We start from the raw sequence: 19,084 nt of genomic DNA, 5'->3' as shown, positions 1-19,084 counted from the left end.
ATTTTTTTTTTTAATTTTCTATGGGAAAAAATTTTGACAAATTTTTCTATAGAAGTACAATTTTGACAAATTTTTCTATAGAAATAAAATTTTGACAAAATTTTCTATTGAAAACAAAATTTTGACAAAAGTTTCTATTGAAATAAAATTTTGACAAAATTTTCTGTAGAAATAAAATTTTGACAAAATTTTCTATAGAAATAAAATTTTGACAAATTTTTCTTTAGAAATACAGTTTTGACAAAATTTTCTATAGAAATAAAATTTTGACAAAATTTTCTATAGAAATAAAATTAGGACCAAATTTTCAATAAATTCGATATTATTGAAAATTTTGATTCATCTATCTAAGTCAAAAGCCAAAAACTTCAATATAAGTTTATTTTAGTTTGGTTGATTTTTGGTAAAATTTTCTTCAAAGTTTTGTAGATTATTTTGTGGCAATCTATAGATCAATGGAACTTAATCCTAGTTCATTTCAGTTCATTTTTATTTCCTATGACTCGATATCGCTTCACCAACTCCAAATTCCGAAGTGGACACCTACCATATATGGATACAATATTTGGCAACTTTTGGAGTCTTGACATCGGCGAGTTTTCACTGTAGTTGCTATTTCTAGTTTGACCAATATATCAAATGAAATATAATCCTAACTCAAAAGTTCATTTTTATTTCATATGACACGATATGGATTTACCAAATCCCAATTTCAATGGTGTTCTCAATATATCCATCGAAATAAATGGATTTCTCTCAAACTGAAGAACTCCACAATTACCAAAAAACCAATATTAATCAAGCAATACTCTCGTCATCCCCCACATCTGTAGTGCGATGGAGGATTAGCATGAAACATAGAAGCCGACAGTTCAGCCCATTTAATACTGTGCAATGGAATAAAAAAATGGGGTAACGTAACACGGTTTACGGGACTCTAAGTACTTTGTTGTTGTTAGCCTCAAGTTGCATTTGCACCATTTCATTGCAACAATCAATTGTGGAAGAGACCACAAGTAGGGATATTTAAAACAAAAATCCTGTTATTGTACTTTTCCAAAGGCTATAAAACAAACACGAACACACATTCACAGTAGCAGAAACAAAAAATCGAGATTCAATCAATGGTTGATTCGATTCGATGCTATGCATTGGTTTTTTGCGAGGTTCATGACTGCAATAAAGCCAGTCCGGAAAACCGCAGAAAATGCTTGTTTGCATGCATGCATTACATAATTTGTATGTACGAGCACAAGCAACAACAATAATAAAACATAAGCATCGGCATCAGGGATGGAAAATACAATTTTTAAGAAAGTACAAAAAAGGTATTTTTTTGAGCGAAAAAGTACTTTTCACCAAAATCGACAAAAATCCCATTGGAAGATTATTGACAAGAGCTCCCTTAGACTGAATTTTAAAGAAAATAAAATTTTGTTGAGTTGACCCCAATTTTAAATATTTTTTTGTTTTATATCCGCCTACAAAAACTACCGTAGCATTGTAATCACTGTCGCTACAGTTGGTAGAATTCTACTGTTATGTTATGGTAGATTAGTAGATATTTTATTTCTATAGAAATAAAATTTTGAGAAATTTTTTATAGAAATAAAATTTTTACAAAATTTTCTATACAAATAAAATTTTTACAAAATTTTCTATAGAAATAAAATTTTGACAAAATAAAATTTTGTTGAGTTGACCCCAATTTTAAATATTTTTTTGTTTTATATCCGCCTACAAAAACTACCGTAGCAATGTAATCACTGTCGCTACAGTTGGTAGAATTCTACTGTTATGTTATGGTAGATTAGTAGATATTTTATTTCTATAGAAATAAAATTTTGAGAAATTTTTTATAGAAATAAAATTTTGACAAAATTTTCTATACAAATAAAATTTTTACAAAATTTTCTATAGAAATAAAATTTTGACAAAATTTTCTATAGAAATAAAATTTTGACAAAATTTTCTATAGAAATAAAATTTTGACAAAATTTTCTATAGATATAAAATTTTGACAACATTTTCTATAGAAATAAAATTTTGAAAAAAAATCTATAGATATAAAATTTTGGCAAAAATTCTATAGATATAAAATTTTGCCAAATTTTTCTGTTTAAATAAAATTTTGACAAAAAAAAAATTTTGACAAAATTTTCAACAAAAATAAAAATTTGAAAAAAAAAATTCTATAAAAATAAAATTTTGATACAATTTTCTAAAGAAATAAAATTTTGACAAAATTTTCTATAGAAATAAAATGTTGACAAAATTTTCCACAGAAATAAATTTTTACAAAATTTTCGATAGATATACAATTTTGACAAAATTTTCTGTAGAAATAAAATTTTGATAAAACTTTCTGAAGAAATATATTTTTGGAAAATAATATTTGTTGGTAGTATTTGGTAGTGTTGGTAGATTATTTCGACCGTGACTGTAATGGTTTGCATTATTTTCTTCTTCTTAACATATATAGAAAGTGTTCGTGTGGAAGCGTAATATAGAATCACATGCTTTTTCTACTAAAACATTCTTCTAATTCAAGAAATATTGTTCTATGGCGTTTACAAAATCGAGATTTTCTTCCCGCATGAACTTTTCTGTTTTGTCAAATTTGTAAGAAACTATCAGCAGATAAGTTTGTTAAAGACTTTCTCAAAATATTAAAATATTTTGTCAAAACTATTGTACCATGAATCTGATATCGGCTCAATAATATCTACACAAAAGGTACTAAATCATTCGCGGGGGTACTACGGTACTGACCAGGGTGAAAAAGTATTGAAAATAGTACTATAGTACTGCATTTTCCATCCCTGATCGTCATGCAAATGAATCCCTCATCAACACATACTCACACACACACACACCTGCACGCAACTTACTTGCATTGTCACAATTGCCGGCTTACTTTTGAACATTTGCAATTCCAGAGCAATAATGTGTTTGTGTTAATGTCGTTGAGTATGAGTATGGCCTCTGTCTGTCATTTGGTATCTTCATTTGCACAAGGAATTATGTCTGCTTACAATCCACACAGGATTGTATAAGCGTACACCCATAAACATATGGCACACAATTTCATTGGGAATTTTCTTTGCAAGTTGCTGCAGTATACAGGCTCTATGGAGGAGGACCTTAATTTATTGAATTGAAATGAAGTGGATTAAATTGATTTGAATTTTTACTAAACACAAAAATTACTCTTCACTTTAACCCCCATTTTCATAAAGCTCCGTTAGTGTTCCGTTAACTAACCAGCTTTTAAACCGTATTATGGACGAAGCTGTCATCTTGCATATATATTCCATATGCCAGTTATGAACTTAACTGACGAAAATTTTTCAGTTAAAGTTAACTGGAGAGAAGATATTTGCAATTTACTTTCTGTTAACTGGCAGTTAAAGCCTAACGGAGCTACATGAAAATGGCCGTAAATGTTATAAAGATCTAGCAATTATTACAACCTCTATTGTGAATGAACCTGAGGCTATATTTACTCAGCAAATGGTTCTCAGTCGTAGACATGGGAGTATACATGTTCCGATATTCGTAATCGCAAATTGAATGAATTTATTTTTCTTATAACGAAACAATCGAAATACTCTCAGAGTGAATCCCTCTAATTTTTGTTTATTCACAAAAGTCAAAAGAGATCCCATTGTTGTTGTTATTGCTTTAGTTGGAATAACTGTTATGTGGTTGACTGTTTGTTGTCATTGTATATCTGGTTTTGCTGTGTTGGCTTGGAGACAACAGCGAGAGAGTAACATAATTGGGAGAGCATAGCGAGAGAGTTAAAGCATTATCGATTGATAAGATTGTATTTTGAAGAAAGTTTGCATTGTCAATATGGGGAATTGGTTATTTGAAGTTTTAAAATTATCAGATAACCTCGTATATATTTTTTCTAAAGCCATGAATATTAGTTTGGAAAGAAAATCTGTCGATATCGCTAACACTATGCGAATCTCAGAAAATGGAGGTCATCTCGTTTCTTCCTCGCAGTCAATTCTCTTAAAGCTCTCCATTACTCACTTGCAATGAGTTATGTTATATTGTGAGAGGTCTGGATGTTAGGGGCCTCTAGACATAGCATATACCAATAAAATAATAAAAAATAACAAAAAATATTTCGATATTAATAACACTTTGCGAATCCTCGAAAATGGTGGTCATCTCGTTTCTACTTCGTAGTAAATTCGCTAAAACCACTCCATTACTTACTTGATTTCCAGTGTTTTCTTTTTATACCCTGCGCCACACTGTGGGACAGGGTATTATAAGTTAGTGCATATGTTTGAAACACCCAGAAGGAGACAAGATAGACACATGGTGTCTGTGGCAAAAATGCTCTGGGTGGGCTCCTGAGTCGATATAGCGATGTCCGTCTGTCCGCGAACACATATTTGTAATCAAAGTCTAGGTCGCAGTTTTAGTCCAATCGACTTCAAATTTGGCACAAGTATGTATTTTGGCTCAGAATAGAACTCTATTGATTTTGGAAGAACTCGATTCAGATTTAGATATAGCTCCCATATATATATTGCGCCCGATATGGACTTATATGGCCCCAGAAGCCAGAGTTTTACCCAAATTTGCTTAAAATTTTGCACAAGAAGAACAATTAGTAGTGTAGTCAAGTGTGCCAAATTTTATTGAAATCGGTTCAGATTTAGATATAGCTCCCATATATATCGTTCGCCCGATTTACACTCATATGACCACAGTGGCCACTCTTTTACTCCGATTTAGTTTACATTTTGCACAAGGAGTAGAATTAGCATTGTAGCTATGCGTGCCAAAATTGGTTGAAATCGGTTCAGATTTAGATATAGCTCCCATATATAGCTTTCGCCCGATTTACACTCATATGACCACAGAGGCCAATTTTGAACTCCGATTTGATTGAAATTTTGCACAGGAAGTATATTTAGCATTGTAGCTATGCGTGCCAAATTTGATTAAAATCGGTTCAGATTTATATATAGCTCCCATATATAGCTTTCGCCCGATTTACACTCATACGACCACAGAGGCCAATTTTTAACTCCGATTTAATTGAAATTTTGCACAGGGAGTAGAATTAGCATTATAGCTATGTGTGCCAAATTTGATTGAAATCGGTTCAGATTTAGATATAGCTCCCATATATAGCTTTCGCCCGATTTACACTCATATGACCACAGAGGCCAATTTTTAACTCCGATTTAGTTGAAATTTTGCACAGGGAGTAGAATTAGCATTATAGCTATGTGTGCAAAATTTGATTGAAATCGGTTCAGATTTAGATATAGATCCCATATATAGCTTTCGCCCGATTTACACTCATATGACCACAGAGGCCAATTTTGAACTCCGATTTAGTTGAAATTTTGCACAGCGAGTAGAATTTGCATTATAGCTATGCGTGCCAAATTTGATTGAAATCGGTTCAGATTTAGATATAGCTCCCATATATAGCTTTCGCCCGATTTACACTCATATGACCACAGAGGCCAATTTTTTGCTCCGATTTAGTTGAAATTTTGCACAGGGAGTAGAATTAGCATTGTAGCTATGCGTGCCAAAATTGGTTGAAATCGGTTTAGATTTAGATATATCTCCCATATATATCGTTCGCCCGATTTCCACTCATACGACCACAGAGACCAATTTTTTTCATTATTATATTGGCATATGCTTGAGGCCCCTAACATCAAGGCCTCCTACAATATAACTCATTACAGTAATCCCATGCATCCATCCGTCCATCAAACCATAGACAAAAAATTTCCTTTGTCCGTTTTAACAACCGTTAAAATAACAAAACCACCAACAAAAAACCGGGTACAAAGGCAACAACCAACATCCGACAGGACTTTGACACTTGTAAATGAATATGTAATTCCAAAAAAAAAAAAAAAAACAAAACAAAAATAACAACAAGAAAAACACCATGCATTGCTAGTGATTTACTTAAAAGGGAGAGAGAGAGAGAAAAAAAACTATCGAAACTGAAGCAATTATTTTCGCTATTGATTTATGCTCGGACCAAGAAGAGTAGACTATAACCAATGCATTGATTTTATTTTTAATTTAGTTATTTTTTTTTTAAATTGTAAAAACTAACAGGGCGAATTATGGGACTATACCACCAAAAATATGAAATATGGACAACAAATCGATTTTCTCAAAATAATAGCTTCAAAAGGTGTTTCCACAACATTTATCTCAATGTTAGTCAATGAATACAAAACAAAATCATTTTGGCTATAGATTCAAATTTTAATCCATTTTGGAAAAATCAAATAAAACTGCATGAATAAACATCAAATCGAGTTCTTTCTATTGTTCACAAAAAAAAAATAAAACAAAACTATTTTCAATTTCTCTATAATTGAACTATAGTGGATATAGCTGAATATATCACCTCATCCACCCTCACTCACCCTATATCATGAATTTATTTAAATTCATTTATAGCTCTATACTAAATCGATAACAGTTTTAACACAATTGAAAACTAATTTGGAAATATGAATTCTCCGTAAAACCAAGAATTGTTCATCCCATACACACCCACTCACACAAACTTGCATGGACATTTTTCGAATAGTTATCTCTTTTTTTTGTTGGTGATTTTTGTCCATTCAGCACTAAATGTTAATAAAATATTTATAATAATTGAATAAATTTGTAAAAATCTGGGAATACTATTTGAATGCAAAATAATTGGGAGATTTTTGTTTTTTTTTCTTCAAAATTGACAATAAATGAATTTAGTCAGCAGTGAATATAATGCACCAAATTTGGGTAAATGGATTTGTTTTTAGTGGGAGGGAGTAATTCTAAGTACAAATTTCATATGAATCTATACAAAGAACTTTGTTACAGGGTTAAATAAATTGATTATATTATTCCATTACTTGTGAAAATTCAAAACAATGAATAAGCCATTAGTGCGTATGATTTATAAAAATTGTTAGACCATTGTGGCGTATGATTGACAAAGATTTTGATGACATTCCATGAAGGCAATTGGTCTATTGGAAAATTTGATTCATTAAATTTCTAAATCGGAGAGATTATTTAGCAAAGAAATAGTAGACATTTTGAGAAACTGTAGTTAAAACCTATAGGGAAACCTCTCAGAAGCATTCACCTAAATTTCGTGTATATTTTTCGAAGTGTCCACATAGTGCGTATGATTTATAAAAATTTGCTAGGCCATAATGGCGTATGATTGACAATCATTTTGAGGACTCTCAGAAGCATTCGCCTAAATTACATATTTGGAAATTAGTGCTTATGATTTATAAAAAATTGCTAGACCACTGTGGCGTATGATTGACAATGATTTCGATGACTCTCAGAAGCATTCGCCTAAATTAAAGGGTGATTTGTTAAGAGCTTGATAACTTTTTAAAAAAAAAAAACGCATAAAATTTGCAAAATCTCATCGGTTCTTTATTTGAAACGTTAGATTGGTCCATGACATTTACTTTTTGAAGATAATTTCATTTAAATGTTGACCGCGGCTGCGTCTTAGGTGGTCCATTCGGAAAGTCCAATTTTAGGCAACTTTTTCGAGCATTTCGGCCGGAATAGCCCGAATTTCTTCGGAAATGTTGTCTTCCAAAGCTGGAATAGTTGCTGGCTTATTTCTGTAGACTTTAGACTTGACGTAGCCCCACAAAAAATAGTCTAAAGGCGTCAAATCGCATGATCTTGGTGGCCAACTTACCGGTCCATTTCTTGAGATGAATTGTTCTCCGAAGTTTTCCCTCAAAATGGCCATAGAATCGCGAGCTGTGTGGCATGTAGCGCCATCTTGTTGAAACCACATGTCAACCAAGTTCAGTTCTTCCATTTTTGGCAACAAAAAGTTTGTTAGCATCGAACGATAGCGATCGCCATTCACCGTAACGTTGCGTCCAACAGCATCTTTGAAAAAATACGGTCCAATGATTCCACCAGCGTACAAACCACACCAAACAGTGCATTTTTCGGGATGCATGGGCAGTTCTTGAACGGCTTCTGGTTGCTCTTCACTCCAAATGCGGCAATTTTGCTTATTTACGTAGCCATTCAACCAGAAATGAGCCTCATCGCTGAACAAAATTTGTCGATAAAAAAGCGGATTTTCTGCCACTGATTTTGGTAATAAAATTCAATGATTTGCAAGCGTTGCTCGTTAGTAAGTCTATTCATGATGAAATGTCAAAGCATACTGAGCATCTTTCTCTTTGACACCATGTCTGAAATCCCACGTGATCTGTCAAATACTAATGCATGAAAATCCTAACCTCAAAAGAATCACCCTTTATATCAATATTTGGAGGGTATCTGAAAAAATTCTAGACCATTGTGTCGTATGATTGACCATGAAGTTGATGATATTCAATGAAGGCGATTGATTTGAATTGCATGCATAAATTGGTGGCTTTGCATTTTTTTAGAACAAGATAAAATGTAGATAACAACAACAGAGAATCCTCCCAAAAGCATTCGCCTAAATTTTCTATATATTTGAGAAGTGTCCGCTTATTGCTTATGATTTATAAAAAATAAATGTAGATAACTGTTACTTATGATTGACAATGACTTTGATAACTCTCAGAAACATTCGCCTAAATATTGTCCATATTGGCATGGTGTCTAATTACTGCGTATGATTTATAAAAATTGCTAGACCACTGTGGCGTATGATTGACAATGATTTTAAAAATTTCGTACATATTTTTCGAGGTGTCCACATAGTGCGTATGATTTATAAAAATTTGCTAGGTCATAATGGCGTATGATTGACAATTATTTTGAGGACTCTCAGAAGCATTCGCCTAAATTTTATTACATATTTGGAAATTAGTGCTTATGATTTATAAAAATTATTAGACCATAGTGGCGTATTATTTACAATGATTTCGATGACTCTCAGAAGCATTCGCCTAAATTGTTTCAATATTTGGAGGGTATCTGAAAAAATTCTAGACCATTGTGGCGTATGATTGACCATGAAGTTGATGATATTCAATGAAGGCGATTGATTTGGATTACATGCATAAATTGGTGGCTTTGCATTTTGCAATAGATCATAAAGTAAAGTAATGGTTTTAGAACAAATAAAATGTAGATAACAACAACAGAGAATCCTCCCAAAAGCATTCGCCTAAATTTTCTATATATTTGAGAAGTGTCGGCTTATTGCGTATGATTTATAAAAAATAACGGTAGACAATTGTTACGTATGATTGACAATGACTTTGATAACTCTCAGAAACATTCGCCTAAATATTTTCCATATTGGCATAGTGTCTAATTACTGCGTATGATTTATAAAAATTGCTAGACCACTGTGACGTATGATTGACAATGATTTTCATGACATTCAATGAATACGATTAATAGTAAAATTTGATTCATTAAATGCATAATTCGGTGGCCTTGCATTTTACAATAAATCATAAAGTAAAGTAATTGTTTTAGAACAAGATAAACTGTAGATAAAAACTAAAGAGAATCCTCCCAAAAGCATTCGCCTAAATTTTCTATATATTTGGGAAGTGTCCGCTTATTGCATTTGATTTATAAAAAATAACAATGACTTTGATAACTCCCAGAAGCATTCGCCTAAATATTGTCCATATTGGAGTGGTGTCTAATTACTGCGTATGATTTATAAAAATTGCTAGACCACTGTGGCGTATGATTGACATTGATTTTGTTGGCATTCAATGAAAAATTTGATTCATTAAATTCATTAATTGGTGGCCTTGCATTTTGCAATAGACCATAAAGTAAAGAAATTGCGTTAGAACAAAATAAACTGTACAGAGAATCCTCCCAAAAGCATTCGCCTACATTTCGTTTATATTTGGCAGGTGTTCATAGAGGATAAAATTTCTTCTGAGAAGTTTCATAAATAAACATCTCCCAAATGTGTACAAAATTTAGGTATCCGTGGGTGTCCACTTCTCAAAACGGTTTCAGTTTCAAAAGATGTCCACTGCTCAGATTGTTCAATTTACAAAGGTCTTTACAAAGGGCCTGATCAAGGTAAATTGATTTTCTATTACATGGGAAAATTATTTGAAATTTTCATTTTTTCTGGGAAAATTAACAACAATAAGCCATTGGTGCGTATGATTTATAAAAATTGCTAGACCATTGTGGCGTATGATAGACAATGATTTTGATGGCATGCAATGAATGCGATTAATTGATAGCAAAACAATTTGGAAGTTCTTCTAAAGGCACCAATTTAAAACACAACATTTTTGAATTAACATCCAAAACACTGAATTTAGATCACACCCTAAAAAGTGATTCAAATTCAGTGCAACGGCTGTTGAAATAGGTATGACAAGCCCGTGTTAAATTCATCGCTTCTGCGCCAATTTTGCACCACTTCCGGATCCTAAAAGAACATTTTCACTACTTTTTTGGCGACGCTTTTTTTTTGCTGGGAAATTGATGTTCTTGCATTTTTCTAGGGGCCATTAGGTAATCTGGCATATTTGAAAACTACACAAGTATTCGCCTATGTATAGTTTTGTCACTATTTGCCAGAAGGCTTTTGTAAATTCATTCGCACTGCTTTTCATTCGAATACATATGTGATTGAATTGTAAATATTTAGTAATCCATTGGTGTGTATGATTTATAAAAAATTATTACAGCAATGTGGCGTATGATTGACATTAATTATATCTCACATTTTCTATGGGCAAAATTGCCAATAGATAAAAATTTTCGTCAAATTTTCATAGATGATAAAATTTCAGCATTCCCACTATTTGTAGCCAATAGGTACATGATTATTTGTGCAAACACTGTTATTACCTGTCCATGAAAAAGTCTTACCTTTAGTTTTTACCTTTTCCATATGCAGAATATAATATTCTTTGTATCAAGATTCCAAACTATAGCTGGGAGTACTTCTTCACCAATCAAACCTTGTATCCATTGCTCAACGTTTAAAGTAGCAGACTCTTCCCTGAAATGAGTCTCAGTCAGTTATTGCGTATGATTTATATAAATTTTTAAACCATCGAGGCGTATGATTGCTACTGAAGTTATTAACATCTCACAGGAATTTGTAAAAAATCTAAAATATTAAAAAAAAATATATATTGTTAGATTTTATTTTTCAAATTGACAATAAATGAATTTATTGAACAATAAATAAAATATACAAATTTTATGGAAATCTTTATTAAATGGGAGCAGTAGTACTCCCTATTCGTTTTTGCCATCAGCTTTTGTAGCCATTGGACACCGTTTTATGTCGAGGGCTATAACCTGGCATGCGACTCAGTCAATTAGTGCGTATGATTTATAATAATTGGTAGATCATTGTAGCGTATGATTGCTACTGAACTCAAAAACATATCATAGCTTCGATTGATTGCTAAATTGATTCATTAAAGTCATAAATTGGCATTTGGGCATGAACATGCGTTAATGAATGAGAATTATATATGGCCAAATGTGAAAGCAAATAATTGGTGAATTGTATATTTAAATCGTAAATCAGCAATGCAGATAGACTACAAGTGGAGAAATGAAAACAACAAAAATCAGTAAAATATGTATTTATGTCTATAGTCTACGCAATTATCCACTCAAACTGTTGTATATCTCCTTTGCAGTTTTTCTTTATTTTAAAAACAATTTACAAGCCATTAGGGCGTATAACTTCTAGGACATGGTGGCGTATAATTGATAGCAATGAATGAAATCACAAAGTTGCTATAGGTTTTCCAAAACGGAAAATAATTGCAAAATGGCAATTGGTGAATTTAATCCTTTGAAGGAATTTGTTAGAGTGGTTCATTATTTTTTTTTAATATAGAGCAATCCGTAAGAGGATAAACTGAAGACTAATTCGAAAATTGATCATTTCAGTGTTAAATGCATATGATTTTATAAAACTTTCTTAGACCAATGTGGCGTATTATTGACATTAATTACATATCTTATTTCCGATTACTCGCAATACTGGCTTACCATAGATGTTTTTGGACTTTTCAAATGGTATTCAGGGAAACAATTTGTGTTTGTGACAATAACTATGCCAACCCTCTCGCCTGTTTATCAAAATTTTATTAAATGGTCCATCTGTAACATTATATATATCTATTGGTCTCTCGGACTCTACCGAGTTCAACTTTTTTATTATTGCTTTTTCGTAGACGTATAAAGCCAAAGTGGATTTCCTTACTCTTTATTCAATATTTTAAATATTTAAAATTTAAACAAAAAATTAAAATTTCGAAACATCGATTTATCGATTATATATGTGACAATTTACCCATCCATTGATGCGTATGAGTTATAAAAGATCGCTCTTTCTTCAATATTGATCTTAAAATCTTCCCGAAGGCTTCGTAAATAACATTTTTTTAAATATAAACCAAAAGAAAATAAAATTTTATTTCGAACATCCGTTTATGGATTATGTGTGCAAAAAAATTAGCAATACATTGGTGCGTATGATTTATACAAATTTCATAGACCAAGGTGGCGTATGATTTACATTCATGACATTTCATATTTTCGATTATTAACTAAATTGACTCACCATAGAGGTTTTTGAATTTGTCAAAAGGTCTTAAACCCTCTCGTCTGTTTATCAAGTTTATCTGCTTACAGGTCCAAACTCTGCCGAGTCCCACTTTTTCTATTTACAATTAATTATTATTCGAGCTTTATGGACAAATTAGATTAAGAAACTTGATCAATAAAACCATTGAAAAGATACAAATTTATACACGCCTAGACTGTACATGTTTTAGTTCGGGCTTATGAACATTTCCACAGTCTTTAGTATAGATCTGGCTGGGATAGATTACTCAATTTTGGGCCCTTTATCCTAACTTCTTATGGAGAAAACATTTGGGAATTTTCCTCTTACAAATTGAATCATCTTTACTCCCACTGTGCAATAACTTTTTCGTTATTGCTAGTTTGCGAGATTAAATAAACCTTTAATGGGGCTTTGTAAATAAAACATTTCAATTTGAACAAAAAAAAATTAAATTTTATTCCAAACATTCGTGTATTTATGAGTTAAAATTTAGCAATACATTAGGGCGTATGATTTATAAAAATTTCCTAGACCAAGGGTGACGTATGATTGACATTAATGGCATCTCTTATTTTTGATTATTAGCCCAATATGATCGTCATAGATGTTTTTGATTTTTCTAATCGGTCTTCGGGGAATTGATTTGTAGGAAATATTTTCAGATAATGACTATTCAACCCTCTCGCCTGTTAACCAAAAAAAAAAAATAGCTCTATACAATTGAACCATCAGTCAATCTTCAAAACACTTCGTGAATAAAATTTTTAAATTTAAACCAAAAACTAAAATTTTATTCTAACATGTGAATTATGTGTGAAAAATTTAGAATTCCATTGTTGCGTATGATTTATAAAAATTCCTTAGACCCTGATTGCGTATGATAGACATTAATGATTTCCTCGTGTTTTCTTTAATATTGATCTTAAAATCTTCAAAAAAAACTTTGTAAATAAAATCTTTTAATTTCCGCCAAGATATAAAAATATAAAAGTTGATCCTAAACATCCATTTATCGATTATATATGTGAAAAAATTAGCTATCCATTGATGCGTACAATTTGCAAACATTTCCCTGAACACGGTGTCGTATGATTGATATTAAAAAAATTTCATATTTTCTGTTATTTGCAAAATTGGAGATGGAGATAGATGTTTTTTGCATTTTTCAAACGATCTTCAGGGAATCAATTTGTGAGAAATGTTCTCAGATAATGATTATTTAACCCTCTAGCTTGTTTATCTAGCAAAAATACCTTTATTTAATGGCCCCATCAGTCATTCAGTAAGTATGTATAGGTCTAAACCCTGGCGAGGCCTATACTATTGCTTTTTAGTAAGAGTATAAAGCCATTGTTGATTTCCTAGCGTTTTCTTCAATATTGAGCTTAAAACCTCGAAAAGACTTTGTAAGTAACATTTTTAAATTTAAACTAAAAACCAAAAAAAAATGATTCCAAACATTCATTTATCGATTATATGTGTGAAATTTTGACAATACATTGGTGCATATGATTTATAAACCTTTCCCTGAACAAGGTGGCTTATGATTGATATTAATAAAATTCCATTACATTGGTGCGTATGATTTGCAAACATTTCCCTGAACAAGGTGGCGTATGATTGATACTAATAAAATTTCATATTTTCGTTTATTTCCAAAATTGACTAATCACAAACGATCTTCTCAAACAAAAATACATTTATTAAATGGCCCCATTAGTCAGTAAATATTTAAAGGTCTAAAATCTGCCGAATCCCACCTTTCGCTATTGCGTTTTTCCTGGAGTAAAATGTCCCTGCGGATTTTCTCGCTGTTTCTTGAAGATCTTAAAATCATTCAACGGCTTTTTTAATAGGATTTTTAAATATAAAAAAAAATCTATTCCAAACATCCGTTTATGGTTTATATTAAAAATTTAGCAATACATTGGTGCGTATGATTTATAAAAATTTCCTAGACCAAGATGGCGTATGATTGACATTAATAACATTTCATATTTTCGATTATTTGCGAAATTGGCTCACCTAAATATATATATATATATATATATATATATATATATATATATATATATATATATATATATATATATATATATATATATATATATATATATATATATATATATATATATATATATATATATATATATATATATATATATATATATATATATATATATATATATATATATATATATATATATATATATATATATATATATATATATATATATATATATATATATATATTTTTTTTTTTTTTTTTTTTAATTTAAAATCAAACACAAATCATAATATTTTATACCAATTATATGTTTACAACTTTCATTCCGCCAAAATCCTTTGCAACAAATGAAATTGTGTTTAACACATCTTATTTTTTTTATTATCAATATAATTACTTTTTATGACCATCATCCATATTATTATCACACCTACAATGTATCCAAGTCAAGTCAATTCTTCTCCTTTATGCTATCCTACAATGTTTCAACAGTAATGGTGTTAAAATATACATTTTCATTTTTTATCTCCGCTTGTTTTGTAATAATGACTGCATCTGGTTAATTTGTATTCTTTATGTCGTTTTTTCGTTACAGTTAAACTCCCGCGATGAGCCGGAAAAAACATTCAAAGTTGCCATGCCGGACAATGCTTACTCGACCGTCTATCTACGTGATGCAATGTCCGTAGAGGAATTCTTGGCTAGTGCCTGTGCCCGACGTAATCTCAATCCCATGGAACATTTTGTACGTGTTAAGAAACGACGTGATATGGAGGATCACAATTATTTTGTGCCACATCGAAATGATTTAATAGAAAACTACGTAAGTATAACAAACACAAAAGAAATTACTAATTACAAAATATATATACACAGCTACAATTAAGTATAAATCCTCTAAGATAATGAACTAGTTCTGAACATATCATAGATCGAATCAGCAATGCATTTGTGCGTCAACAAACGATCCATTTGGCACTGGGAATTTAGTCAGTCCATTCCTAGGAAACACCTTAGAGGGAGTTTTGTTTTTAATTCATCCATACTAACTTCAATTCATTTATAGGTGTAAATATTTAACAAAATTTTATTTTTTCACAATTTTATTTTTATTGAAAATTTTTCAAAAATTTTATTTTTATAGGCAATTTTGGCAAAAATTTATTTTAATAGTAATTTTTGTCAAAATTTTATTTCTATAGAAAATTTTGTCAAATTTGTATTTCTATAGAAAATTTTGTCAAATTTTTACTTCTATAGAAAATTTTGTCAAAATTTTATTTCTATAGAAAATTTTGTCACAATTTTATTTCTATAGAAACTTTTGTCAAAATGCTATTTCTATAGAAAATTTTGTCAAAATTTTATTTCTATAGAAAAAATTTTGTCAAAATTGTATTTCTATAGAAAAATTTTTGTCAAAATTTTATTTCTATAGAAAACATTTTGTCAAAATTTTATTTCTATAGCAAACTTTGTCAAAATTTTATTTCTATAGAAAAATTTGTCAAAATTTCATTTCTATAGAAAATTTTGTCAAAATTGTACTTCAAAAGAAAATTTTGTTAACATTTTATTTCTATAGAAAATTTTGTCAAAATTTTATTTCTATAGAAAATTTTGTCAAAATTTTATTTCTATAGAAAATTTTATGAAAATTTAATTTTTATAGAAAATTTTGTCAAAATTTTATTTCTATAGAAAATTTTGTCAAATTTTTATTTCTATAGAAAATTTTGTCAAATTTTTATTTCTATAGAAAATTTTGTCAAAATTTTATTTCTATAGAAAATGTTATCAAAATTTTATTTTTATAGAAAATTTTGTCAAAATTTTATTTCTATAGAAAATTTTGTTAAAATTTTATTTCTATAGAAAATTTTGTCAAAATTTTATTTCTATAGAAAATTTTGTCAAAATATTATTTCTATAGAAAATTTTGTTAAAATTTTATTTCTATAGAAAATTTTATTTTTATAGAAAATTTTGTCAAAATTTTATTTCTATAGAAAATTTTGTCAAAATTTTATTTCTATAGCAAATTTTGTCAAAATTTTATTTCAATAGAAAATTTTGTTAAAATTTTATTTCTATAAAAAGTTTTATCAAAATTTTATTTCTATAAAAAATTTTATCAAAATTTTATTTCTATAAAAAATTTTATCGAAATTTTATATTTATGGAAAATTTTGTCAAAATTTTATTTCTATAGAAAATTTTGTCAAAATTTTATTTCAATAGAAAATTTTGCCAAAATTTTATTTCTATAGAAAATTTTGTCAAAATTTTATTTCTATAGAAAATTTTGTCAATTTTATTGCTTTAGAAAATTTTGTCAAATTTGTATTTCTATAGAAAATTTTGTCAAATTTTTACTTCTATAGACAATTTTGTCAAATTTTTACTTCTATAGACAATTTTGTCAAAATTTTATTTCAATAGAAAATTTTGTCAAAATTTTATTTTTATAGAACATTTTTTCAAAATTTTATTTTTATAGAAAATTTTGTCAAAATTTTATTTCAATAGAAAATTTTGTCAAAATTTTATTTCTATAGAAAATTTTGTCAAAATTTTATTTCAATAGAAAATTTTGTCAAAATTTTATTTCTATAGAAAATTTTGTCAAAATTTTATTTCCATAGAAAATTTTGTCACAATTTTATTTCTATAGAAAATTTTGTCGAATTTGTATTTCTATAGAAAATTTTGTCAAATTTTTACTTCTATAGAAAATTTTGTCAAAATGTTATTTCTATAGAAAATTTTGTCAAAATTATATTTCTATAGAAAAAATTTTGTCAAAATTGTGTTTCTATATTTTATCAAAATTAAATTTTTATAGAAAATTTTGTCAAAATTTTATTTCTATAGAAAATTTTGTCAAATTTTTATTTCTATAGAAAATTTTGTCAAATTTTTATTTCTATAGAAAATTTTGTCAAAATTTTATTTCTATAGAAAATGTTATCAAAATTTTATTTTTATAGAAAATTTTGTCAAAATTTTATTTCTATAGAAAATTTTGTCAAATTTTTATTTCTATAGAAAATTTTGTCAAATTTTTATTTCTATAGAAAATTTTGTCAAAATTTTATTTCTATAGAAAATGTTATCAAAATTTTATTTTTATAGAAAATTTTGTCAAGATTTTATTTCTATAGAAAATTTTGTTAAAATTTTATTTCTATAGAAAATTTTGTCAAAATTTTATTTCTATAGAAAATTTTGTCAAAATTTTATTTCTATAGAAAATTTTGTTAAATGTTATTTCTATAGAAAATTTTATTTTTATAGAAAATTTTGTCAAAATTTTATTTCTATAGAAAATTTTGTCAAAATTTTATTTCTATAGCAAATTTTATCAAAATTTTATTTCAATAGAAAATTTTGTTAAAATTTTATTTCTATAAAAAATTTTATCAAAATTTTATTTCTATAAAAACTTTTATCGAAATTTTATATTTATGGAAAATTTTGTCAAAATTTTATTTCTATAGAAACTTTTGTCAAAATGTTATTTCTATAGAAAATTTTGTCAAAATTTTATTTCTATAGAAAAAATTTTGTCAAAATTGTATTTCTATATTTTATCAAAATTTAATTTTTATAGAAAATTTTGTCAAAATTTTATTTCAATAGAAAATTTTGCCAAAATTTTATTTCTATAGAAAATTTTGTCAAAATTTTATTTCTATAGAAAATTTTGACAAAATTTTATTTCTATAGAAAATTTTGTCAATTTTATTGCTTTAGTAAATTTTGTCAAAATTTTATTTCAATAGAAAATTTTGTCAAAATTTTATTTTTATAGAACATTTTTTCAAAATTTTATTTTTATAGAAAATTTTGTCAAAACTTTATTTCAATAGAAAATTTTGTCAAAATTTTATTTCTATAGAATATTTTGTCAAAATTTTATTTCAATAGAAAATTTTGTCAAAATTTTATTTCTATAGAAAATTTTGTCAAAATTTTATTTCCATAGAAAATTTTATCAAAATTTTATTTTTATAGAAAATTTTGTCAAAATTTTATTTCTATAGAAAATTTTGTCAAATTTGTATTTCTATAGAAAATTTTGTCAAATTTTTACTTCTATAGAAAATTTTGTCAAAATTTTATTTCTATAGAAACTTTTGTCAAAATGTTATTTCTATAGAAAATTTTATTTCTATAGAAAAAATTTTGTCAAAATTGTATTTCTATAGAAAAAATTTTGTCAAAATTTTATTTCTATAGAAAACATTTTGTCAAAATTTTATTTCTATAGCAAATTTTGTCAAAATTTTATTTCTATAGAAAAATTGGTCAAAATTTCATTTCTATAGAAAATTTTGTCAAAATTGTACTTCAAAAGAAAATTTTGTTAACATTTTGTTTCTATAGAAAATTTTGTCAAAATTTTATTTCTATAGAAAATTTTGTCAAAATTTTATTTCAATAGAAAATTTTGTTAAAGTTTTATTTCTATAGAAAATGTTATCAAAATTTTATTT

At 28.1% G+C, this 19,084-nt stretch overlaps 1 protein-coding gene across 15 annotated transcripts in view; it reads left to right on the top strand.

Annotated features, from left to right (window-relative positions):
- The window catches only part of sif (guanine nucleotide exchange factor still life), a 335,519-nt gene that overhangs the window by 231,947 nt on the left and 84,488 nt on the right, over positions 1 to 19,084 (top strand). For all 15 annotated transcript variants that reach the window (XM_075307986.1, XM_075307980.1, XM_075307988.1 and 12 more), the window contains one exon: positions 15,181 to 15,408. In XM_075307986.1, coding sequence (XP_075164101.1) covers positions 15,181 to 15,408 — 228 coding nt within the window. The remainder of the gene's footprint in view (positions 1 to 15,180; positions 15,409 to 19,084) is intronic.

The sequence above is a fragment of the Haematobia irritans genome, chromosome 4 (assembly GCF_050003625.1).
Source record: "Haematobia irritans isolate KBUSLIRL chromosome 4, ASM5000362v1, whole genome shotgun sequence".
NCBI classification, from domain to species: Eukaryota; Metazoa; Arthropoda; class Insecta; order Diptera; family Muscidae; genus Haematobia; species Haematobia irritans.
Note: the sequence above shows the minus strand (reverse complement) of the source record. Positions and strands in the feature narration are given on the sequence as shown.